General features: G+C 42.7%; 1 protein-coding gene across 7 annotated transcripts in view; it reads right to left on the bottom strand.

The window, feature by feature from the left end:
• Positions 1-16,029, bottom strand: part of MAST4 (microtubule associated serine/threonine kinase family member 4) — a gene marked incomplete at its 5' end in the record, with an annotated part of 570,488 nt that extends 554,459 nt beyond the window's left edge. For 6 of the 7 annotated variants that reach the window (XM_081294782.1, XM_081294780.1, XM_081294779.1 and 3 more), the window contains one exon: positions 15,387-16,029. In XM_081294782.1, the coding sequence (XP_081150908.1) occupies positions 15,387-15,740 (354 nt within the window). The remainder of the gene's footprint in view (positions 1-15,386) is intronic. The other variant, XM_081294783.1, reaches the window with a different exon arrangement.
• Positions 16,030-18,573: the final 2,544 nt, after the last annotated feature.

An 18,573-nucleotide genomic window follows, 5' to 3' on the forward strand; every position in this document is an offset into this window, starting at 1 on the left:
AGCTCATGATATATCATCTTTCATACATTTGACTCAATTGGGTTATGAACTCCCATTTTTACCCCACATACAAATCGCAGAATCACATCAGTTACACACTCACAAATTCTTAATAACAAATTTTCTCCCTAAACTCAGGCCCCACAACAAAAGGAAACCAAAAAGTTCCTCAGGACAATGACTAAAAAAGCATTAGCTTTAAATATTGCTTAATTACCTAGGGAAATATAAATCTTTAAAAAAATACTCTTGATTAGAAAGTTATGAAGCCATAAATAAACTGGTATTAGAGAAAACACTACAAACCCCTTAGCATATTTTATACCAGTAGTTTTAAATTACATAGGCACAAGGAGTTACTCATAAACATGGCAAAAAGCAACTTGTCCGTGCCTATTCCTTCTAAATATTACTTTTATAGAGAACAATAGAAGACTTCCCTAAGACTGCATTTGTAGCGAATATATATGGCAGGCTGAATGATTTAATAGTACAGCCTCCTCTTTTTTCCAATGCTTACCATCTTCAAGGCATCGCAGAGTTGGCTTCCAAGTCAATCCCGTCAGGCTGATTTTTCTGTAGCTGTTGCCTCCCCATGCCCACCTCATTTTATCATGATTCATTTGTTGACAGTGCACAGTGCATATTAAGGTTGAGTCACTCCAGGTACACTGCCTCCTAACCCACCTGTAGGTTGCTTTAGGCACCAAACACATCTCCCTTAACCCCCATCTCCACCAACTAACTCCTCTAGCGGTGAGCAAACAGTAAGATTCAGTAAATACTTCCTGAGTTGACAGTGACAAAGAAAAAGCCACCTGAGTGGTTCTAGGCCCACTGCAAGAAGGTTGCAGGCAGCACAGCTCACCTGGGGTTAGGAGGTCTTCCCCAGCGCCTGTGGAGAAACACAGTGACAAGAACACCCTACTCTCCAGGACCCTCTAGGCAGTCATCTAGGACTCTAGCATTTCTTCCTTTCTGCCCTCAAAAGTACAAGCCAACTGGCAAGGGGAAGAAAAAAGACCCCTGCTAAAAAGAAACCTGAACCCAGGAAGTTGATTGGTCCTAGCCCACCAACCACTCCAGTAAAAATAACACTAAAGATGTGCCGCCTGCAAGTTTGGTTTAAAAAGAGCCACACACACAGAAGAATCCCACTTGAATCAAGCCCTCATTTTCTAGGCTATTCTAAACAAGCAGCTGTTTTAAACCATGCTAAACTTACAGCTACCTCTCAAAATTCAAATTATCCTGATTGCCCAACACCCGTGGATCATGCTTTAAGAGTCATTAACCCGTATTACAAGCTTAGAGACAAACTTAAGTTTGAAGGGGAGTTCAAAGTTTTAACAAGAACTTAATCTTCATGGCAATTTTGTTATATAGGCTGCCACTTTTCATCCAAGCCTACAAAGAAAGTAGCAGTGATTGAATTTACATCCCTAGATGTCCTTAAGTGTCAAAATAAATTTCTAAAAACTATGGGTATCATCTTAGCCATTCACAGGAGTGCCTATCTGATACAGGTTTTCAGGAATACCAAGTGAGCACCCAATGCTGTCACTTGGTAAACCTGTGTTGATCATTTTAAAAGGTCTGTGTTTCACTTTCCTCTTCATTATCACAGAGGATCACTAAACAGACACTGGGAGAGGCTCTGATGGAAATCATCCCCATTCCTAAAACTCAGCTATAAACTATTTTCATGGGGTCTTTGCCATCACTTTGAAAGAACAAATTTCATTAATTCTACAACTCAGTTTTAACTCTCTCAAAAGAGAACAACAGAGACAGGAAGAGAGTGAAGAGAGGAAATCAGCAGCTTGCAACAGAATATATATAAGCATCCTCCGGTTGGAAGGATTCAATTATTCTTTGCAAACTCTGTGGGTTTGGGTTCCAAGCACAAAAAACACACACTGAAGTGCAAGATCCCCACCTGAAAAGAGCATATAGCTATTTCTTAAAGTCTTGTCTACAGGAGCTATCAATCCCATCATGAGTGAACCAGAAGAAAAATCATGGGAGAATTTAAAGTGCGTCAGTGGGGGCAGGCGACAGGCCATACAAATTGGGACGTTTATTGTATAATGAAATTTTTACACAAAGAAAAAATGTTGAGACAAAGGGCCCTTAACTATTCCTAATAATGGAACTTGGTTTATTTTAAAAGGCATTCTGATGAGTTTTCTGAAATGACCACCTTCTCCCTCCAATTTGGAACCTTCACTGGCCTCCCCCTTTAGGAGTGACCAAAAAAGTGGCAAGAGATTTTATTTTGGATTAAAATTATTTATCCCCATATGGGGCAAAGCCTTGGCATTCGTGAAGATGACCAAAAGACAAAGCGAGGTCATTGCTCATCTCCAGGAGGCTCCCCAGAGTCACCACATGGCTGAGAGTGGAGGCTGAGTGAGGGTTCCTTTTCCCAGTGCACCTGATCCCTAACTCACAACACCTGGGAGGACAGGGTGCTCATCTAGGTGTGCAGAGGCTGAGAATTACCAGTGCCACTGTCATCCACCCCCAGGTGCTGCTGTATCCCCCAACAATACAGAGCAGTCAAACCTGCCCTCAGTGTCCCACATGGAACTCATATTAGAAATGAAAGCCATGGCAACACTGCACCAAGTGGCATGAGCAGCAGGCAGAGTCAGAGGGCCTGGGCTCCCATCCCTGCACAGGCCCAGTTATTCACTTGACTTCTCTGGGGAAAGCAAGATACAAAGCAGCCTCTGACCTTCCAGATCCAGAATTCTACTGTCTTCACCAGCACCAATATTATCCCATGTCTAGGACCTTATTATCCCATTCTTGGAGTTAAATTAGGTTTTTGTAGGCTGATCTGGAAGTCAAATCACCATTTAAATGCCATGTCTGTAGGACTGCGTGCCTCAAGTTCCAAACAGCTGACTTTCATATAAACTTATGCAACAACCCACTGATAGCTTAGACCAGAGCTGCCACCCTCTATTTTTGTTGTTGTTGTTGTTGTTTTTAAGGCAGCACATGGTGAAAGGCAATGTCTGACAGATTCTGATTTAACTTTGCAAACAAACTTTAGTTTACTTCAAGAGTTGGGCAGCTAAGTTCCAAAACAATATATGAGGGGCTCTGGCTGCCTGGAAGGGGAGAGATCATACAAATATTTTAAATAAAAGAATGGTCTTTTCCCCAATCAGAAGCTGTCGGCCTACGACACAGGAGTGACAAGCTTGTGACAGGCAGCCCAAGGAGAATTACAGGCAGCAATTCCATACAAGAGGAATTTCTGCCTGGAGACTTGGAATCTCGCCACTGATCCAGAGATCTCCAGAGAAAATTTGAGAGAGAAAGATACAATTTTGAGGCCAATAGAGCCTCATGAACTCGCACCAAAAACCATCCTTTGAAATTCCATCTGGAATAATAACTTCTAGTGTTAAAATGTAGTACTCTATTTTAAAGATGACTCAACAGACAGCCACACCATGACATTGTCTAAGGGACATCCCTAGTAAGTTAAGGTCCTAAAGTTGCCCTGAATTGAAAAGGAAGCCTAGGTTCTATACCCACACTCCCCTGCTGGCCAAACTGTCTCTATGACAAGATTTATTCTAAAACTGAAGTTTCAGCCTCTCTGAGGGACAATTGGAAGAAACTCAGTGTTTCCACAAGCACACAGAAGCCTGAGGACTCACAGGGTGAGACACACAACAGGAAGCCCAGCTTCAATAGACAGAACTGAGCTTCCTCTTTGGACTCAAAATCCTTTGCAGGGATTGGAAGGCAAGAGATAGAATGCTCCGATTTATTAGGGAGAACTGACAGAAACACACCAAAAAATTTTAAAAGTTGAATAAGAGTGGAAGAAAGTAACCCTATTTTTTTCTGGATGTGTAAATCGGCATTACCTGAAAGGAAGACTCTGTGAGTACATGTCCTTGCAAGAATCCACATCAAGAATAAGTATTGAAGCTGGGTGCAGTGGTACACACCTGTAATCCCAGGGACTCAGGAGGCTGAGGCAGAAGGATTGCAAGTTCAAAGCTAGCCCAGCAATTTAGCAAGTTCCTAGCTAACTTAGCAAAACCTTGTCTCAAAATAAAATTAAGAAGGGCTGGGGATGTGGCTCAGAGGTTAAGCACCCCTGGGTTCAATCCCTAGTACCAAAAAGAAAAGAATAAGTATTCAGATCTTAATTATCTCCCACAAAAAATAAATAAATAAGTACATGAGGTGGTAGATACCTGATTAGATTGAGTTAATCATGTCACCATCATGTATACACTTATCAGAACATCATGTTGGGTACTGTGAATATATACAAGTGTTGTTATATAAAGCAGAGAGAGGGAAGAGCACATGTGCCTATTCACAAATCAGAAAACACAATCAAGTCTGTCAACAAGAAAATTTCATTGAACAATTCAGCAACAAATTATACACTGATGAAAACTTTACAATTTAAATCATTTTTAAAGTAAAAAAAATTAAAAAAAAAATAAAATGGGAGATGTAATTTAAATGGACTCTGATTTCATCACAAATGAGGATCAGGGAGGCTAATCGCCTCCCCAGGAATCAAGGCACTCCTCAGAAAACAATCAGGATTCTTATGAACCCTTCCACTTACCATGGCATTATCCTGCAAACTAGTGAGCAGCCTAGGATCACTCTTAAAACTGTAAAGGAATTGTCATTATTTCAGTAGAAATTAAAATGATTCCTTTGAACATGTGGCCCCAAATGCCTTACTACTACAAATTTTAATGAATAAGCAAAAATATCCTAGTAGAATACAGCTTCCCAAAGCCAACAAGAAATGAGAATTGGTTCATAGCTAAATTCCTTCATCTGTAGAAACTTTCTCATCCCATTAACAGTTGACCTAAACCCAGAAATACAGCTTTAAATCTTAGTGCCAACTTTAACAAAAATCCTTGAAACAATCAATCTAAACTCTTACCTCAGGTGCACAGGGGCCATTTCATTGGCACCAGCATTCATTCATCTGACAATCATTCATTGAGCAGTCATTTATTGTGTGCCAATCACACCAGGCTCTGCTGGGCTCTGGGACACAGAGACAACTAGGAGGCTGGGACCTCAGGGAATGCAGTTCCTCAAAGGTGTCCTCAAACCTGCTCCTCTCCACCTTCTTCCCACTATTCTCCTCTTCCCATGTATGATATTCATCAGGTCATTTAGCTACAGCATGGTAGTATGAACTAATTTAACTACCAATTTAATTTCAAAAAGACTTGTGGGAAAATTAAATGAGTAAATGCCCGTAAAACATTCAGAACGGCATCTTGACACACAATATGCCTCAACTGCAATTTTGTGCCAACTATTATTATCATTATCCATTAAACACCACTCTCCCTATTGAAGGGGTTTGAATTGATGTGACATTGTTCCTATTCTGAGCAGAAAAAAAAAGTGTAAAAATAGAAATGAGAAAATAATTGAAATATGAGAAAGGGCTGTGCAAACACTACAAATATTAATAAATACAAGACCTAGCATAACACAGGAAGATAATGTGGTACAACCTTCCAAAAACAACTGATTCTGCTATTTTCAACTTTCAAAGTTAACAAGAAAGGAATCAAGATATCTGTTTTTATTAACAGCACACACAATTTTTACACTCACTTTCTACCTCTTCTCACACACTTTCATGTCTTCAATAGTTCTCAAAGATGATTGATGCCCAGGTGAGAGCCTTTAAGCACTACAAGATCTCCAATCATTAAAAAAAAAAAAAAAAAAAGCTTGTTCAGCACAGAATAATAAGGCAGGAAAACATAACATGACATGTTAGGAAAAAAGTGAACAAAGGGAAAACAAAAAGAGTTTTCAAGTTAATCTTTAATGAACCATAAAATTCAGTAGCCCAAAAAAGGATATTCTCCCCAACATTCTGTTGTACACAGGTTTTACTATAATGTTCTAGCTAAAATGGTCTTTTGGGGGGGGAGGGGGGAGGGGAGGATGTTCTTTTTAAAATTCTGATGACCTAGCTATAGATAGGAGGGAGGAAAAAGAAACGAGGAAGAATTAGAACAAGGAGGAACAAGGAACCTAATACACAGAAGAGGATGATTCAGAAATAATTTTAAAAGAATATTAAACTATGATTTTAGCAGGTTTTAAAACTGCCATGTTACCATCTTCACAACTAGTCTTATTCCATAATTTCAAAACTCTTGCCTTTAGCTGCTCACACCTATGAGTCAAGTTTCTCCAGGTAGAAGTAGTCTAAAGTTCAAAAGTGGAAATCTTGAGGAAAAGAACATGGATATTTTTATGAAGAAAATCAAGAGTGTTCAAAGATGTAATTTCCATTTTATCTCTTGTCCTCTAAATAGAGAATCTGTACCATGGCTGGAAACCACCCATCACTGAGGATTAGAGCTAGTCCTCAAAGGTCTTACAGCACTTGAGGACTGCCCCTCTCTGTAGCACAGGGAGCAGGCATCTTATTAAGATAACTTGGTCAGTGCCTGTGGGCAAATAACATAGGTTTTCCAAGGAAATAAGATGAGTACATAAAATGAAGTTTACTATGGTAATTTTTCAAACCGTAGATAAATAATTCAAAGTACCATAATGTAGACAGAGAGAAGGCAGTCTTGTCTTACTTGACAAGTAATTTTCCTCTCATTTGCTCTCATACTCAGCTTTTAAACTAAGCTTGCTTTGCTTCAACAAGGCACCTCCACTTACTAGTCTGAGAAGGGCCACAAGGACAGGAAGGTTGGCCTCTCCTTGAGTTCTCCTGTTCTGTACTCAATTCATTTGAGGTGTGTGAAGTTCTCAAAAAATAAGACTTTCAGCACTTCTTGCTCAAGAATCCAGTAGCTGGGCTGACCTTTCCTCTGGAGTGGTTCTTCCCTTCTCTTCTTGGCTGCATCTGAGAATCCTCGGAGTACTCTCTTAAAACAAGAAATCTGGGTGCAGGCTAGCATTACTTCAATTAAACCACTCCAGCTAACACTCTGGGAATGCAAAAACAAATTTTGTGTGTTTGTGTTATATGTGTTGGAACTAGAAATGCTTCTGTGGAACCAACCTATCCATAAAGAACCCAGTTGTGAAATTAACCATTTAGCCTTTACACACAGAATGGATTTCATCACAACCGCATTCCATTTCAATAGCTTAATGTAGTTTAGCTGGCTAGGATTGCCCCAAGACATAATTTTAAATCTGTGGCTTTTGTGAATCTAAGTCTCCACAACAGTGTACAACTACACGTGATTTTATACTCCAAGTCCACCCCAATTTCACTTTCTTTCCCTACCACTGATGAGGCGCTGGGGCCCTTCCTGTGTTGCAGAAGGTACATCTATCTCTGCATAAAGAAATGCTTGACAAGACAACTATTAGGAGCAGAAATCCATCTGATATATGGTGGTGTTTTTTTAGACAAACACAGAAGGTACAAAATCATCAGCCTGTAAGGAATGACCCATGTAACTTCTCAGCTGATCAGAAAAGGAACTGACCAAGTGCTGAGGCAGAGGCCCAAAGACCCACATCTTATGTGAGTGTGTTAGTGTACACTCATCTACCAAATGAAATTGGGTGCACTTGGAAGCATCAGAAACACCACTAAATTACAAAGTCAAGAACATAAAATTAAAATTTCATCTTCCACATGATAGCTTATGAAATTAGTTAAGAAGCCAAATTTGTGAGCATTTCTGTATTCCCTCCCACCTACCCACTTCTGCCCAATCCCCAATAGCATCACAAAGCATTTGGGCTGAAAGGTTCAGTGGAAGTAAGTACCGTAATCAAAATTATATCGACTGTGTCGGAGAGGGGAATTGATGGGGTAGCAAAAGAGCACAGGCCTAGGATACAAATGCATAAGCTGTCTTGCAGACAGCTTGTCTGGTTATGAATTCAAATCATTAAATAAGCAGGAAATGCTTTGCATTAGGAAAAGTTGGGGAAGCCACTGGAAATTTCACACAAGTTCTACACACTTGAACATGACTTCAATGTTTATGTACATACTGCCTACCACAGTCCTAAACCTACATTTTGCTTTTTAGGGTGTGGTTTTTGTCTCCTAACCCTGGAGACACAGGTGACTATTGTCCTGACCTTCCCAGAAATTCTAGAATGCTGAGAGTGTGCAGATGGAACGAGAGAAACAAGTGCCCAAAGCTGTTGGAGCAACAGTCTTCTGCTTAACCTTGTATTTTGTTATGCTTTAGCTTAAAATAACATTAGCAGATAGGAAATCACAGACAAAACATGGGGCACGTGAAGGAGAGCAAGGAGCTTTGAACTAAATGATGTGAAGTTGTATACATATCAACCTGAACAAGTGCAAGGTCAGAACCCAAGTTATTAGGAAGAGAAGCAAAGTGCAGTTGCTTCACCAGCATTTGAGTTGTATTAAAAAGGCTCCTAAATGATTACACAAATGAAGTGTTTACACTATCCCAAAACAGACAAAACAAAATTTTTGTTGGGTATTTTGCATACATGCATTCCTGAATTTTCAAAAGTTCCACTGAATTTCTACAGATTGCCCCTTTGAGAAAACTGGGTGGCCCTTGGACCACCTGTCTGGCCCCCCATCCCAGTGCTTATATGAACTGAAGTTCACTTCCAGATAACCACCTTATAGCCTTCTTTTCCCTTCTTAGCTCCCAAACCTTCACCTAGGAAGCTTACTGAAGTACAAGATCATCTCACCAGCTTCACATGCGGAAGACAAACTGCCTTCCCCCTTAATCCCTGGGAATTCTCATGCCCACAGAGTTCTTTAGGACATTATTTAATAACTGATCACCAAGAGCAGTTCCTGAAGCAAACGGGAAGGTCTAATGAATCATACACCATAAAGCTTTGCTGTCAGTACCTCATAAAAATGCTCTGTCCATGAAATTAAAAGTGATAACTATGTTACATATCTACCTACTCATGAATGAAAGGGTCTCTCTGGACTAGCAACAAAACCAGCCATAGCACAATCCATTGGGGCAGGGAAGGGACTTCTGGCCTCTGCTTATTCCTGGCTATAGTAGTGACATCCTGCATGCATCAGCTTTCCATAGTCAGTAATGATAGCAAACCTCACTATGGAATGCTTACCATACACCAGGCACTGTGCTGGGGACTCCACAAATACATCTCTTTAGTTCTTGTAATGACTCTCTGCAATAAATATTGGCATGCCCATTTTACAGATGAGGAAACAGTCTCAGGATTAATAACCTGGCCCAAGTCATTCAGCCTATGAATAGCTGAATCAGGGTCAGAAGTCCACACCCTTAGGTACTAAAGAGGCTGATTCCAAGCTGGGAGCCAGTGCCTGCTAGCCCTGAAGGGATGAAGGAAGAAACACCAGCAGTTTCTGGCCATCCTTCATCTAAAAGATGACTGTCCAAAAACATCTATTCTAAAATGTGTGCAAGCATGCACATACCCCAACCCACTCAGCATTCTCCAAAGTCAGTCCACAAGCTTGTGGACCCTTCTCTTTGTGAGGCCAGTTCTAGAAGCATTCTTTCAGCAGTTTATCATCTGTGCACCCTTCCTCACGGGGGTCAAACTGAAAACAAAAAACTGAATTCACACACTGTGTACACTAAGTTTGAGTAGATGGATGGCCTTTGTCACCTGCTATTTGGCATTTCCTGGAATGCCTCAGATCAGAGGTGGAAGGGATAAAAGCTGCCCTTTCCTCTTGAGGAAAATCCAGGCTCTGGTAGTGCCTGTTAGCCCAGGAACACCACACTTCCTGTAAACATGGGCACAACCCTCAGGCCATGCATGTCCCCTTTTGCTCAACTGGGATAAATGTGTCCCCACAACTTACTATGGAAATGAGCACTGTAAGACCCCCTTCTCACTCTCTGCTCATGTCAATAAACTTTCTCCTTCGAGAAAATACTAGGCTTAAGATGATATCATACTGGGAAGTGGCACTTATTCACACTAAGATGTTTCCTGGAATAGATCTAAATTCCTTTCCTATTATAATTCTTATGTATTTGCCTGGAGTGCCTAACATACCAGGAATGATCCTCCCCTATCTCATCTACTTACTGTTCACTAAGAGGGCATCTTCTCAGGTTACCAATTGCAACTCTGTAACATTTAAATAGGATATCTCAGTGGTCCCCAACAGGTGGGCCTCATGCTGCTTGAACTCCCCAGCTGCAGCTTCTCTCTAGAACCTCTTCCAATACCCTGGCCCCCATCCTCCCTGCCAAGCTAGCCAGCTTCCTCTTAAAGTACAGCCCCACTCTGTGCTCTCTGACTTCAGGACATTCTGGACCTCCTCACTCCCTTGCTCATTTAACTCCTGTTCATCCCTTAGGTCTTCAGCTCAAATATCACTTCCCCAGCTGAGGCTGTCCTTAACCTGCGCACTCCTCACCAACTTCTGCAGTGCAATCAAGCACTCTCTCACAGCATGTTTTCCTAGCTGCCACCTTTGAAACCAATTAATTAATAATCATGTGTTTAGTTATTAGCTCCCCCTCTAGTCGAGAAGCTCCCTGAGGACAAAACCATCTCTGCTCTCAGGATGATGCCTGGGAGTTGATACTCAATACACATTGGTAGACTGGCAGCTTTTCTGATCTCATGACTCTTACTGAAGTAGTGAATCAAAAAGTAGACTAAATAAATATGCCAAGATTTACACACTTCTCTTTCAAATGGTTTAGTGGCTACGATTAATACAATATAAATTGAATGAAAAAGTTGATTGAATTCATGGTTGTTTTTCGCTATTTAGTCTCTTCACCAATGAAAACCAGAAACCATCCACTGCATTACCACCATGTAGGGAACCCAAAAATACAAACCCCAAATGAATCCCACTCATATACCATTTAATGAAATAGTTTGAAGACATCCCATCATTGTGTCTATTGTTATTAAGGAAAACTGTTTCCCAACTTTTGCCAATAAAATAAGTCCCTTAGTGCAGCAGAGTTTAAATGGGGTATATACACGGAGTTGGAAAGTCTTAACAATCATGTCCTTTTCTGCCATTCTAAGAATCTCTGAAAGTTTCCATTTCTAAAATATACAGTAAAAGGCAGTGCTAACAATTAATACCCCAGTTCCTTCAAAGGTATTCTAAGTGGACCCTCAGGGATGTGACTTTATTCAAATTTGCCTCAAAAACCCATTCATGACATTTTCTGCTCTGATCCACTTGGTTTTTCTGGATGAGGGTCCAGAGATATGAGCATCACAATTCACAAAAGACAAAACAAAGTGAATACACACAGTCACCCTTCAATCAAATGTGCAACTATTTTCAGAGATGTCATTATTTTATGATCCATCCAGCATGTTTACTGAGTCCCTGCTAATACATTAGAGGCATCGTGTTGGGCTAGAAACACAATCCCTGCTCTCATCCAGTTTACCAATCAACAGTTACCAAAAGCCACAGAGCACTTTACTGGAGTCATTCAAGGTGCTTTGGGGAAAAGGACAAGGCAGAATGCCTGAGGCAAATATCAGCAACGTTGTCAGGGGAACAGTACTCCAATCTAGATCATCTTAACTACAGAAGGCAGGATACTCAGCAACCCACACAGACAGACAACGCAGATGCAGTTCTTTTAAGCAAAAAGTCACCTGCCCTCTCTCTTGTGTTTGCTATTCAGTACAAATATGTAGTAAACACATTTTTATTAAATGTATTAAGGGACTGTAGCTCAGTGGTAGAATGCTTGCCTAACATGCAGGGGGTCCTGGGTTCAGTCCCTAGCACCTCTGCCCCGCAAAATAAAACAAAAAATGTTTAAACTATCATCACTGCCACATCTAACTATTATTTTTAAGACACCAATAACTTATGGGATTGACTTAAGTGTATGAAACTTTGTACATTTTTACAAATATTGACAGAAGATAAAATATGAAGTAGATCAAACACTGTGACATTACTAGATATATTCAAAATAGTTATAACAAGGTTGTCAAAAAATCAGCACTGCAATAATACAATAGAAACCTGAATTTTGCTGTTTTTTAAAACTTGATTCAATAAGTTGCTGTTAAAAAAAATACCCACTGGAAAATAATTAATCTCCTAAGCCAGATATAACAATTTTTAAATTAAGATGAGTTTCTTTCCATTTTATAAACTGCACTTAAGCCTTCAGTGCTTTGTACTGGGAACTTGCTACAATGTAACACCAGGCTCAATGCAACCCTACAATCAGACACCCAACTCACAGTGTAAGCCTACACTCAGCTCTGTAATACAAACTCATAGTGCAAACAGAGACAAATAAAACCCCTTTCCCAGCTTATACTAATAAAATGAGACTAAACTGAGTAGACAATCTCAGATTCTCTGAAAGTAGATTGCATATAAATTATATGTTAATAAAACAACAGGCCAGATCAACATTGCACTTCAACTTCACAAAATTTTATCACAAATGAACTTTAAAAATTAATATGTACTTGACACTGGTTATGGTTTGGATCTAGAATGTCCCCCAATGTGAATCGTCCCCAATGCAGCAATGTTCAGAAGTGGGACTCTTGGGAAAGGACTGGATCATAAAGCCGCTGACCTTATCAATGGATTAATCCACTGATGGGTTCAGAGCTGATGGCATTATTGGGTAGTGGCAGAAACTTTAGAAGGCAGGGTCTAGTTGGAAGAAGTAGGTCACTGGTGGTGTGCCCTGGAAGGGTGTATCTTGTCCCTGTCGCCGCCTCCCCCCCCCCCCTCTCTCTCTCTCTCTCTCTCTCTCTCTCCTTCCTGGCTGTCACAGGTGAGCAGCTTTCCTGCACCTCACCTTTCCACTATGATATTTCTGCCTAACCTCAGGCCCCAAACAACAGAGTCAGCCAGCAATGGACTGAAACCTCTGAACTGTGAGCCCAAATAAATCTCTCTTCCTTTACATTTTCCCCTCCTCAGGTATTCTGTCGCAGCAACAAAAAGCTAACACAGCACTCAATACTGTATATTAGCTCCTGTGCTATGATTAAACTTGATGGCATGTATAAAATGTCTGTAACAACTCTATTACTTACTTATTCCCATTAAGAGGTGAGAAAACTGAGGCTTATCAGAAGTAAAGTGGACCATGATAACATACCTCGTCAAGGTGATCAAGCTAGAAATCAAACCCAGAACTTGTTACAGTGTTTATAACCTGGCATTCCTGAACCCTCTGGAATGGAAATTGTAACTGTGTGTATTTTATAAGAAGAGGTACAAGATAGTTTTCATAAAATTCTCAAAGAGGACCACAGTTCCACAAAAGATTAAGACCCATCTCACTATCCTGTCATCAGTGTAAGAACCAAAAATTATATACTGGACTTCTACACTTCTCACCAAAATTATCATTTCTACATTGTTCCGGGTGGGGGTGAGGGGGTATAAACTACCTGGCTTTAGTTTTGCTTCAAACTTCTCAAGGCAAGTCAAGATTTCACTCCTTGACAATTTCCAACATCCCCTGACACAAGTTAAGTTACATAATAAATTGCAATACTGTATCCCTTTACATCCAATTCTGCGATTTCACAAACAGTGGCCAATGTTATTTAGTCATTCCACTCTCCAAATGTGTTTCAATCAAACAATCTTCACTGCATTGCCTGGGAAATAAGCTATTATTATATCCACTTCCCAGAAAGTAAAATATTGTCATCCTAAGGCCAGATAGTAAATCAACTACAGAATTGGGATCAAAAGTGAGAAGTTCCCAACTCCCCTTCCCCTCCATCTGCCAGACCTTGCTATTTACCGTGGCATATCCTCCTAGCTAAACAGAAAACACAGGACAATTAATTCTACCATCTTCTCTACCCTGAAAACACTAGTTTAGGATCTAGTGGTAAATCTTTAAGTTATAGTCCCAGCTTCCCAGTGACAGTGTGCTCATCTCTACAAGTTGGGTCAGAATTTACAGGATGAATACCAATGAGGAATGCTGTTACAGTACAGGATTTGGTCACCTCTCTGCCATGACAAATCATTGTGTGAGTGTGGCACTCAACAAACTTCCGGCATACTGCCACTAGGATCAATCTGACACTTTGGATCCATCTAAAATTCCTGATCAGAAAAAGTAGTAGTAGTGTGGAAATGAACTTTACCTTGAAGTTTCTCATTATACAGATTAGAGAATGGAACCTGCAGAATGAATCGGGCCCAAAGTTTCACACTCATCAGAAGCAGTTCTAGAAAGCCAATCTCCAGGCACCAGACTGGGATCCTTGCAGTCCCCAGAGGCACTGGGGAATGGGTCATGGTTACTGCCGGAGGTTTGACCAACCACCAACTACAGTTCATTCCATCTCAGCCAGGCTAGGACTTGCTTCACACCCCTGATGCCAGATTCAGTCTTTGCTTCCAAGAGGGAGAATCAGAAAGCTACCAACAGGGCATTGGCCTCAGTTTGATTCTTCTCGGGACAAAGACAATTACTTACAAGCTAACCACTCTGGCACTAAGGAATTAATTTCATAAGGAGGCTACCTTAGGGTAATGTTTTATTTATGGCCCTGCCTAATCAGAATGACTTCCCCACAAGGAAAGTCCAAAGCAAACAATCTTAGAGTCACAAAGAACCTTATACTTCATTCACTGTCCTTCAAAGCAGAAACAAAGCAGAGTTAGGAGCTAGGTGAACCCCGAAGCTCAGTCAAGAAGGGACCCACAAGTTCTAAATGGACATTCTTCCAGGAAACTAGGACCAAGTCCTCCGAACAAGGTAGGAGTTTCCTACTAGGTTCAGTGATTGCACTCCTCTGAACACCCTGGAAACAAGTCCGAATCGGAACTGAGGTACTGCTGGAAGAGCACTGTAAATTCTCCTATCCCAGAGGATGCGTGCTGCAGCGACCCGCCAAAACCACCCATTGGCAATCTCTGGGGCTGACGCCAGTGAGACCTCGCCTTGCAACTTCGCGGCTAAGCTCCCTCCCTGCCCCAAGCACCATCTCCGCGTCTCCACCCAAGCGCACCCAAGTCAGTGCTTAGCAACCCCGACTCTGAAGAATCAGATCTCAGTTGTGGGTACAAGTCAGACGTCCAGATAGCATAGCATCCCTTCGCTGACTGACCACACACAGACATTAAGGAGTTTGCGACTTTGACATTTTAAAAGCACTCCATCAGGCAGCAATGGTAGACAGACACCACACACACACACACACACACACACACACACACACACACAGAGGTAACAGCCACAGGGAAGTCAATGACCCTCTCGAAAGGCTCCTAACTGTCAATTACACTGGGTCAACTAGGTATGCCTCCCCTCTCCATGCCACTGGGCTCCACTGTCCACCGCATGTGCATAGGACCGGGAGCGGCGATTGCCCGGCTGTCGGGACCCTGAGGTGGCGAGTTGGGAAAAAGCGGGGCCCACCTCCTCGTCCTGCTCTTCCTGGGACGCGCTGCTGCCCCCGGGCGCAGGTGGCGCGGCTCCTCCGAGTGGCAGCGGCAATGTAGTGACTCCATGCTCCAGCACCACACGCGCGGGAGCCCACGCGGCGGGCTGTCGGGCACCCAGGGCGCCGCCCGGCGGCGCAGGCTGCTGCGACTTGCGGGAGAAGCCTCCCAGCTCCCCTTCCTCCGAAAGAGTTTCAGAGCCCGAGGAAGACTCGGCGGAGGAAGCGCCCATCGAGGACGAGGCGGCTGCCGCAGGGGCAAGAGTCCGAGCGCCCTGGCCACTACAGCCACGGGCCACCGGCTCTGGCGCCTCCGAAACTTTCTCCCCCATTTCCCAGTTGGCCAAAGTGCTGCCCGAGGTGCAGCGGGAGCCACGCGCACTCGGCACCTCCGGGGAAGCCGCGGGCTGCTGGGCTCCGGCTAGATCGCACTGCCGCTCCTAGGCTCCGGGGAGCCCCGCCGGCCACTACGTAGCCACCACAGGGCCGCGGGAACCCGCCACCAAGTTAGCAGTTGCTTGGGCCCTGCGGCCGACGGGGACTCCCGCGAGGGGGGACATGCCCGCTCAGATCCGCGCTATGCGCTCCACTGTCCTCCCGCGCTGCGCCCGAGCCGCCGGGACTGCGGCTTCTCGGGCAAAACCTGCCTCCGGGACCCAGCGGAGGAGACGGGCAGCACCGAGAACCAATGGCAAAGCAGGCGCGCCGATGGGCGGAGGCTGCGGCGCCCTCGGCGGCTTGGGCGTCAGGTAGAGGAGGCGGGGCCGAAGCGCAGGCACCCGAGTCCCGGAGGATCGGTGAGGCGCCAGGGGATCGCGACAAAGCGCAAGTCCCTGGAGGGTGGGAGCGGATCCCGAAATCAGAGTCAAGCGCCGGGACTCCGAACTTAGCGGGGGAGTGGCTGGCCGTCCTTGGGATGCCAGAGAAATGGCTGAGGGGGTGGTGAGACCTTGGACCTTGGAGAAGAACTGGACTTTGTCTCAAAAAAGTAGAAAGGAGAAAACTGATCAAGAGAAGAAGGGTTTTATAAAGAAAAAGGGAAACACTTGCACAGTCACGCACACACACGCGCACTCACCAGCCTGCTCAGGGAATAGAAGGAAGTTCGTGGTATAGAGAGTGCATCCAAACCGAGATGACTTCCAACTTCTCATTTTGTATTTAACCTCCTTGGGCCTCAGTTTCCTCAACTGTAAAAGGAAACATTAATATTAATGTTGTCTAGCTATGGACAGGAGAATATATATATATATATATATATAGAGAGAGAGAGAGAGAGAGAGAGAGAGAGAGAGAGAGGTGTAAATAGATATGGAGAGTTCCAAAAGCTCATTTTGTCTGTTTCTGCTTATAAACTAAAAAAGTTAAGTCAAAGACTTACACCTTTTGGAAGGAAGGAAAATAACAAATATACCCCTGTATCTAATTAGGACCAAGTTGAATTAGAACAGGCTCTGTGTTCCTAGCCATCTGTCTACATCCTCAGCTAGGCAGAGGATGAAAAAAGTTCACATTTCCAATTTACTGTCTCTGAACCCTGGATCGCAAACCACAAATATGCAGAAGAGGGTGCTTTATTTTCCTATTCCCTAAGAACTAAGAGAAAGAACTTTCACCAAAGGCACCAATAGAATCACCTTTAGACCTTCCCTGGGGCTGGAGGATGGAGCCTTCCGGGCTACTTGAATCTCCTTGAAAGCCAGCTCTCGGTTCAGCAGAAGGAAATGTTTCCTGGCTTGCCTTCAGCTCTAGTCCAATTATGATCTCCTTGATCTGAGGTACAAATTCAGCCACTTCAGCTCTACAGACATTGATTGAGATGTGTGCCAGGTGCTTGCAGAGGATACAAAGATGAATAAGGCAGGTCTCCTACCCTTAAGGATCTTATGGTCAAGGCAAGAAATTGATATTACATGATATTGCTCCATTATTTATTTTTAAAGACACATTGCCATGGGAGAAGAGGGGAGAATAACAGAAATACACAAGCAGGTCTTCGAGCCCAGGAGTCCTCCAGAATCTTAGATTACTCTTTGTCAGAACAGCTTTGCCGAAGGTCCTTAAGAACTGAAGAACTCAAGTTGCAAGCCCCTTCAGTTAATGAGCCATTTTATGCTTCTGCAGTTTTTACAAGTGATACATCAGACAAAGCACTTCATCATATTGGACAGCAACTTTGTCCTGATCAGTTTCCTTCCCCCACACGAAGAGGAAGGCAATATGATGTTCTCTCTTGCCATAGACAACTGTACTGCAAAATGGATTCTGGCTGTCAGGCTTGCATTGTGACACTTCAGAATTATCCACAGGGATGTGAAGACCTGCTGAGGCAAAAGGACGATTCTAGTGACTTGGCTAAGTTGTGAGAGTGAGGCTGAAGAGGGAGCTCAGTGGGGGCGGTCTGAATCCACCCCTGGCCCTCACAATGACTTTCCTCGACAGGAGTATTGGTCTTTATCTAAGCCCCTATGTGGTTGATTCAGCACAGCTGAACTGAAATGATGATTTAAGCAAGCCATTCACATGGAAGAAGAGGAGGGATTGATTGCCTTTCAGTACACTGGGAAGGATGCAGCAAGGACATGGTCTGAATTACTAACAGTGAAAATGATAATAGTTACTACTTGAGCCCTAAGCATCTTCTATGGATGTTCTCTCTTAATCCTGGCAACAACCCTATGAGATATATTTTACTAAGCCCACTTTACAGATAAAGAAACTGAGGACATACAAAATCAAATAATTTGCCAGAGGTCACACAGCAAGCTAGTGGTGCAGCTGTGGTTTGAACCCAGCAATATGGTTCCAAAGCACTCTTAAGCATTCCAAAATAATACCCACTCAGAACAGTCAACTTTTCCAAGTATCTATGTATATATAGATAATAAATATCCATATGGCTTTGTTGTCTTGATTGAAAATGTGAAAATAAAATAAACTTGAGCACAGATCAATATTTTCCAAAGACACAAGTTACTTCATGTCAGGCAAGGTTTTAAGCACTTTACAGATGTTACTCTGCTGAATCCACATATCAACCCAGTGAGATAGCTACTCTTATTATTCTCATATCACATATTTGAGATATGTGAAAATTATGGCACAAAGAAGTTAAATAATTGCCCACGATCACACAGCTACCAAGAGTTGGAACCAGGATCCAGA

This window comes from Spermophilus citellus (assembly GCF_964194105.1).
Source record: "Spermophilus citellus genome assembly, chromosome: 1".
Taxonomy (NCBI): Eukaryota; Metazoa; Chordata; class Mammalia; order Rodentia; family Sciuridae; genus Spermophilus; species Spermophilus citellus.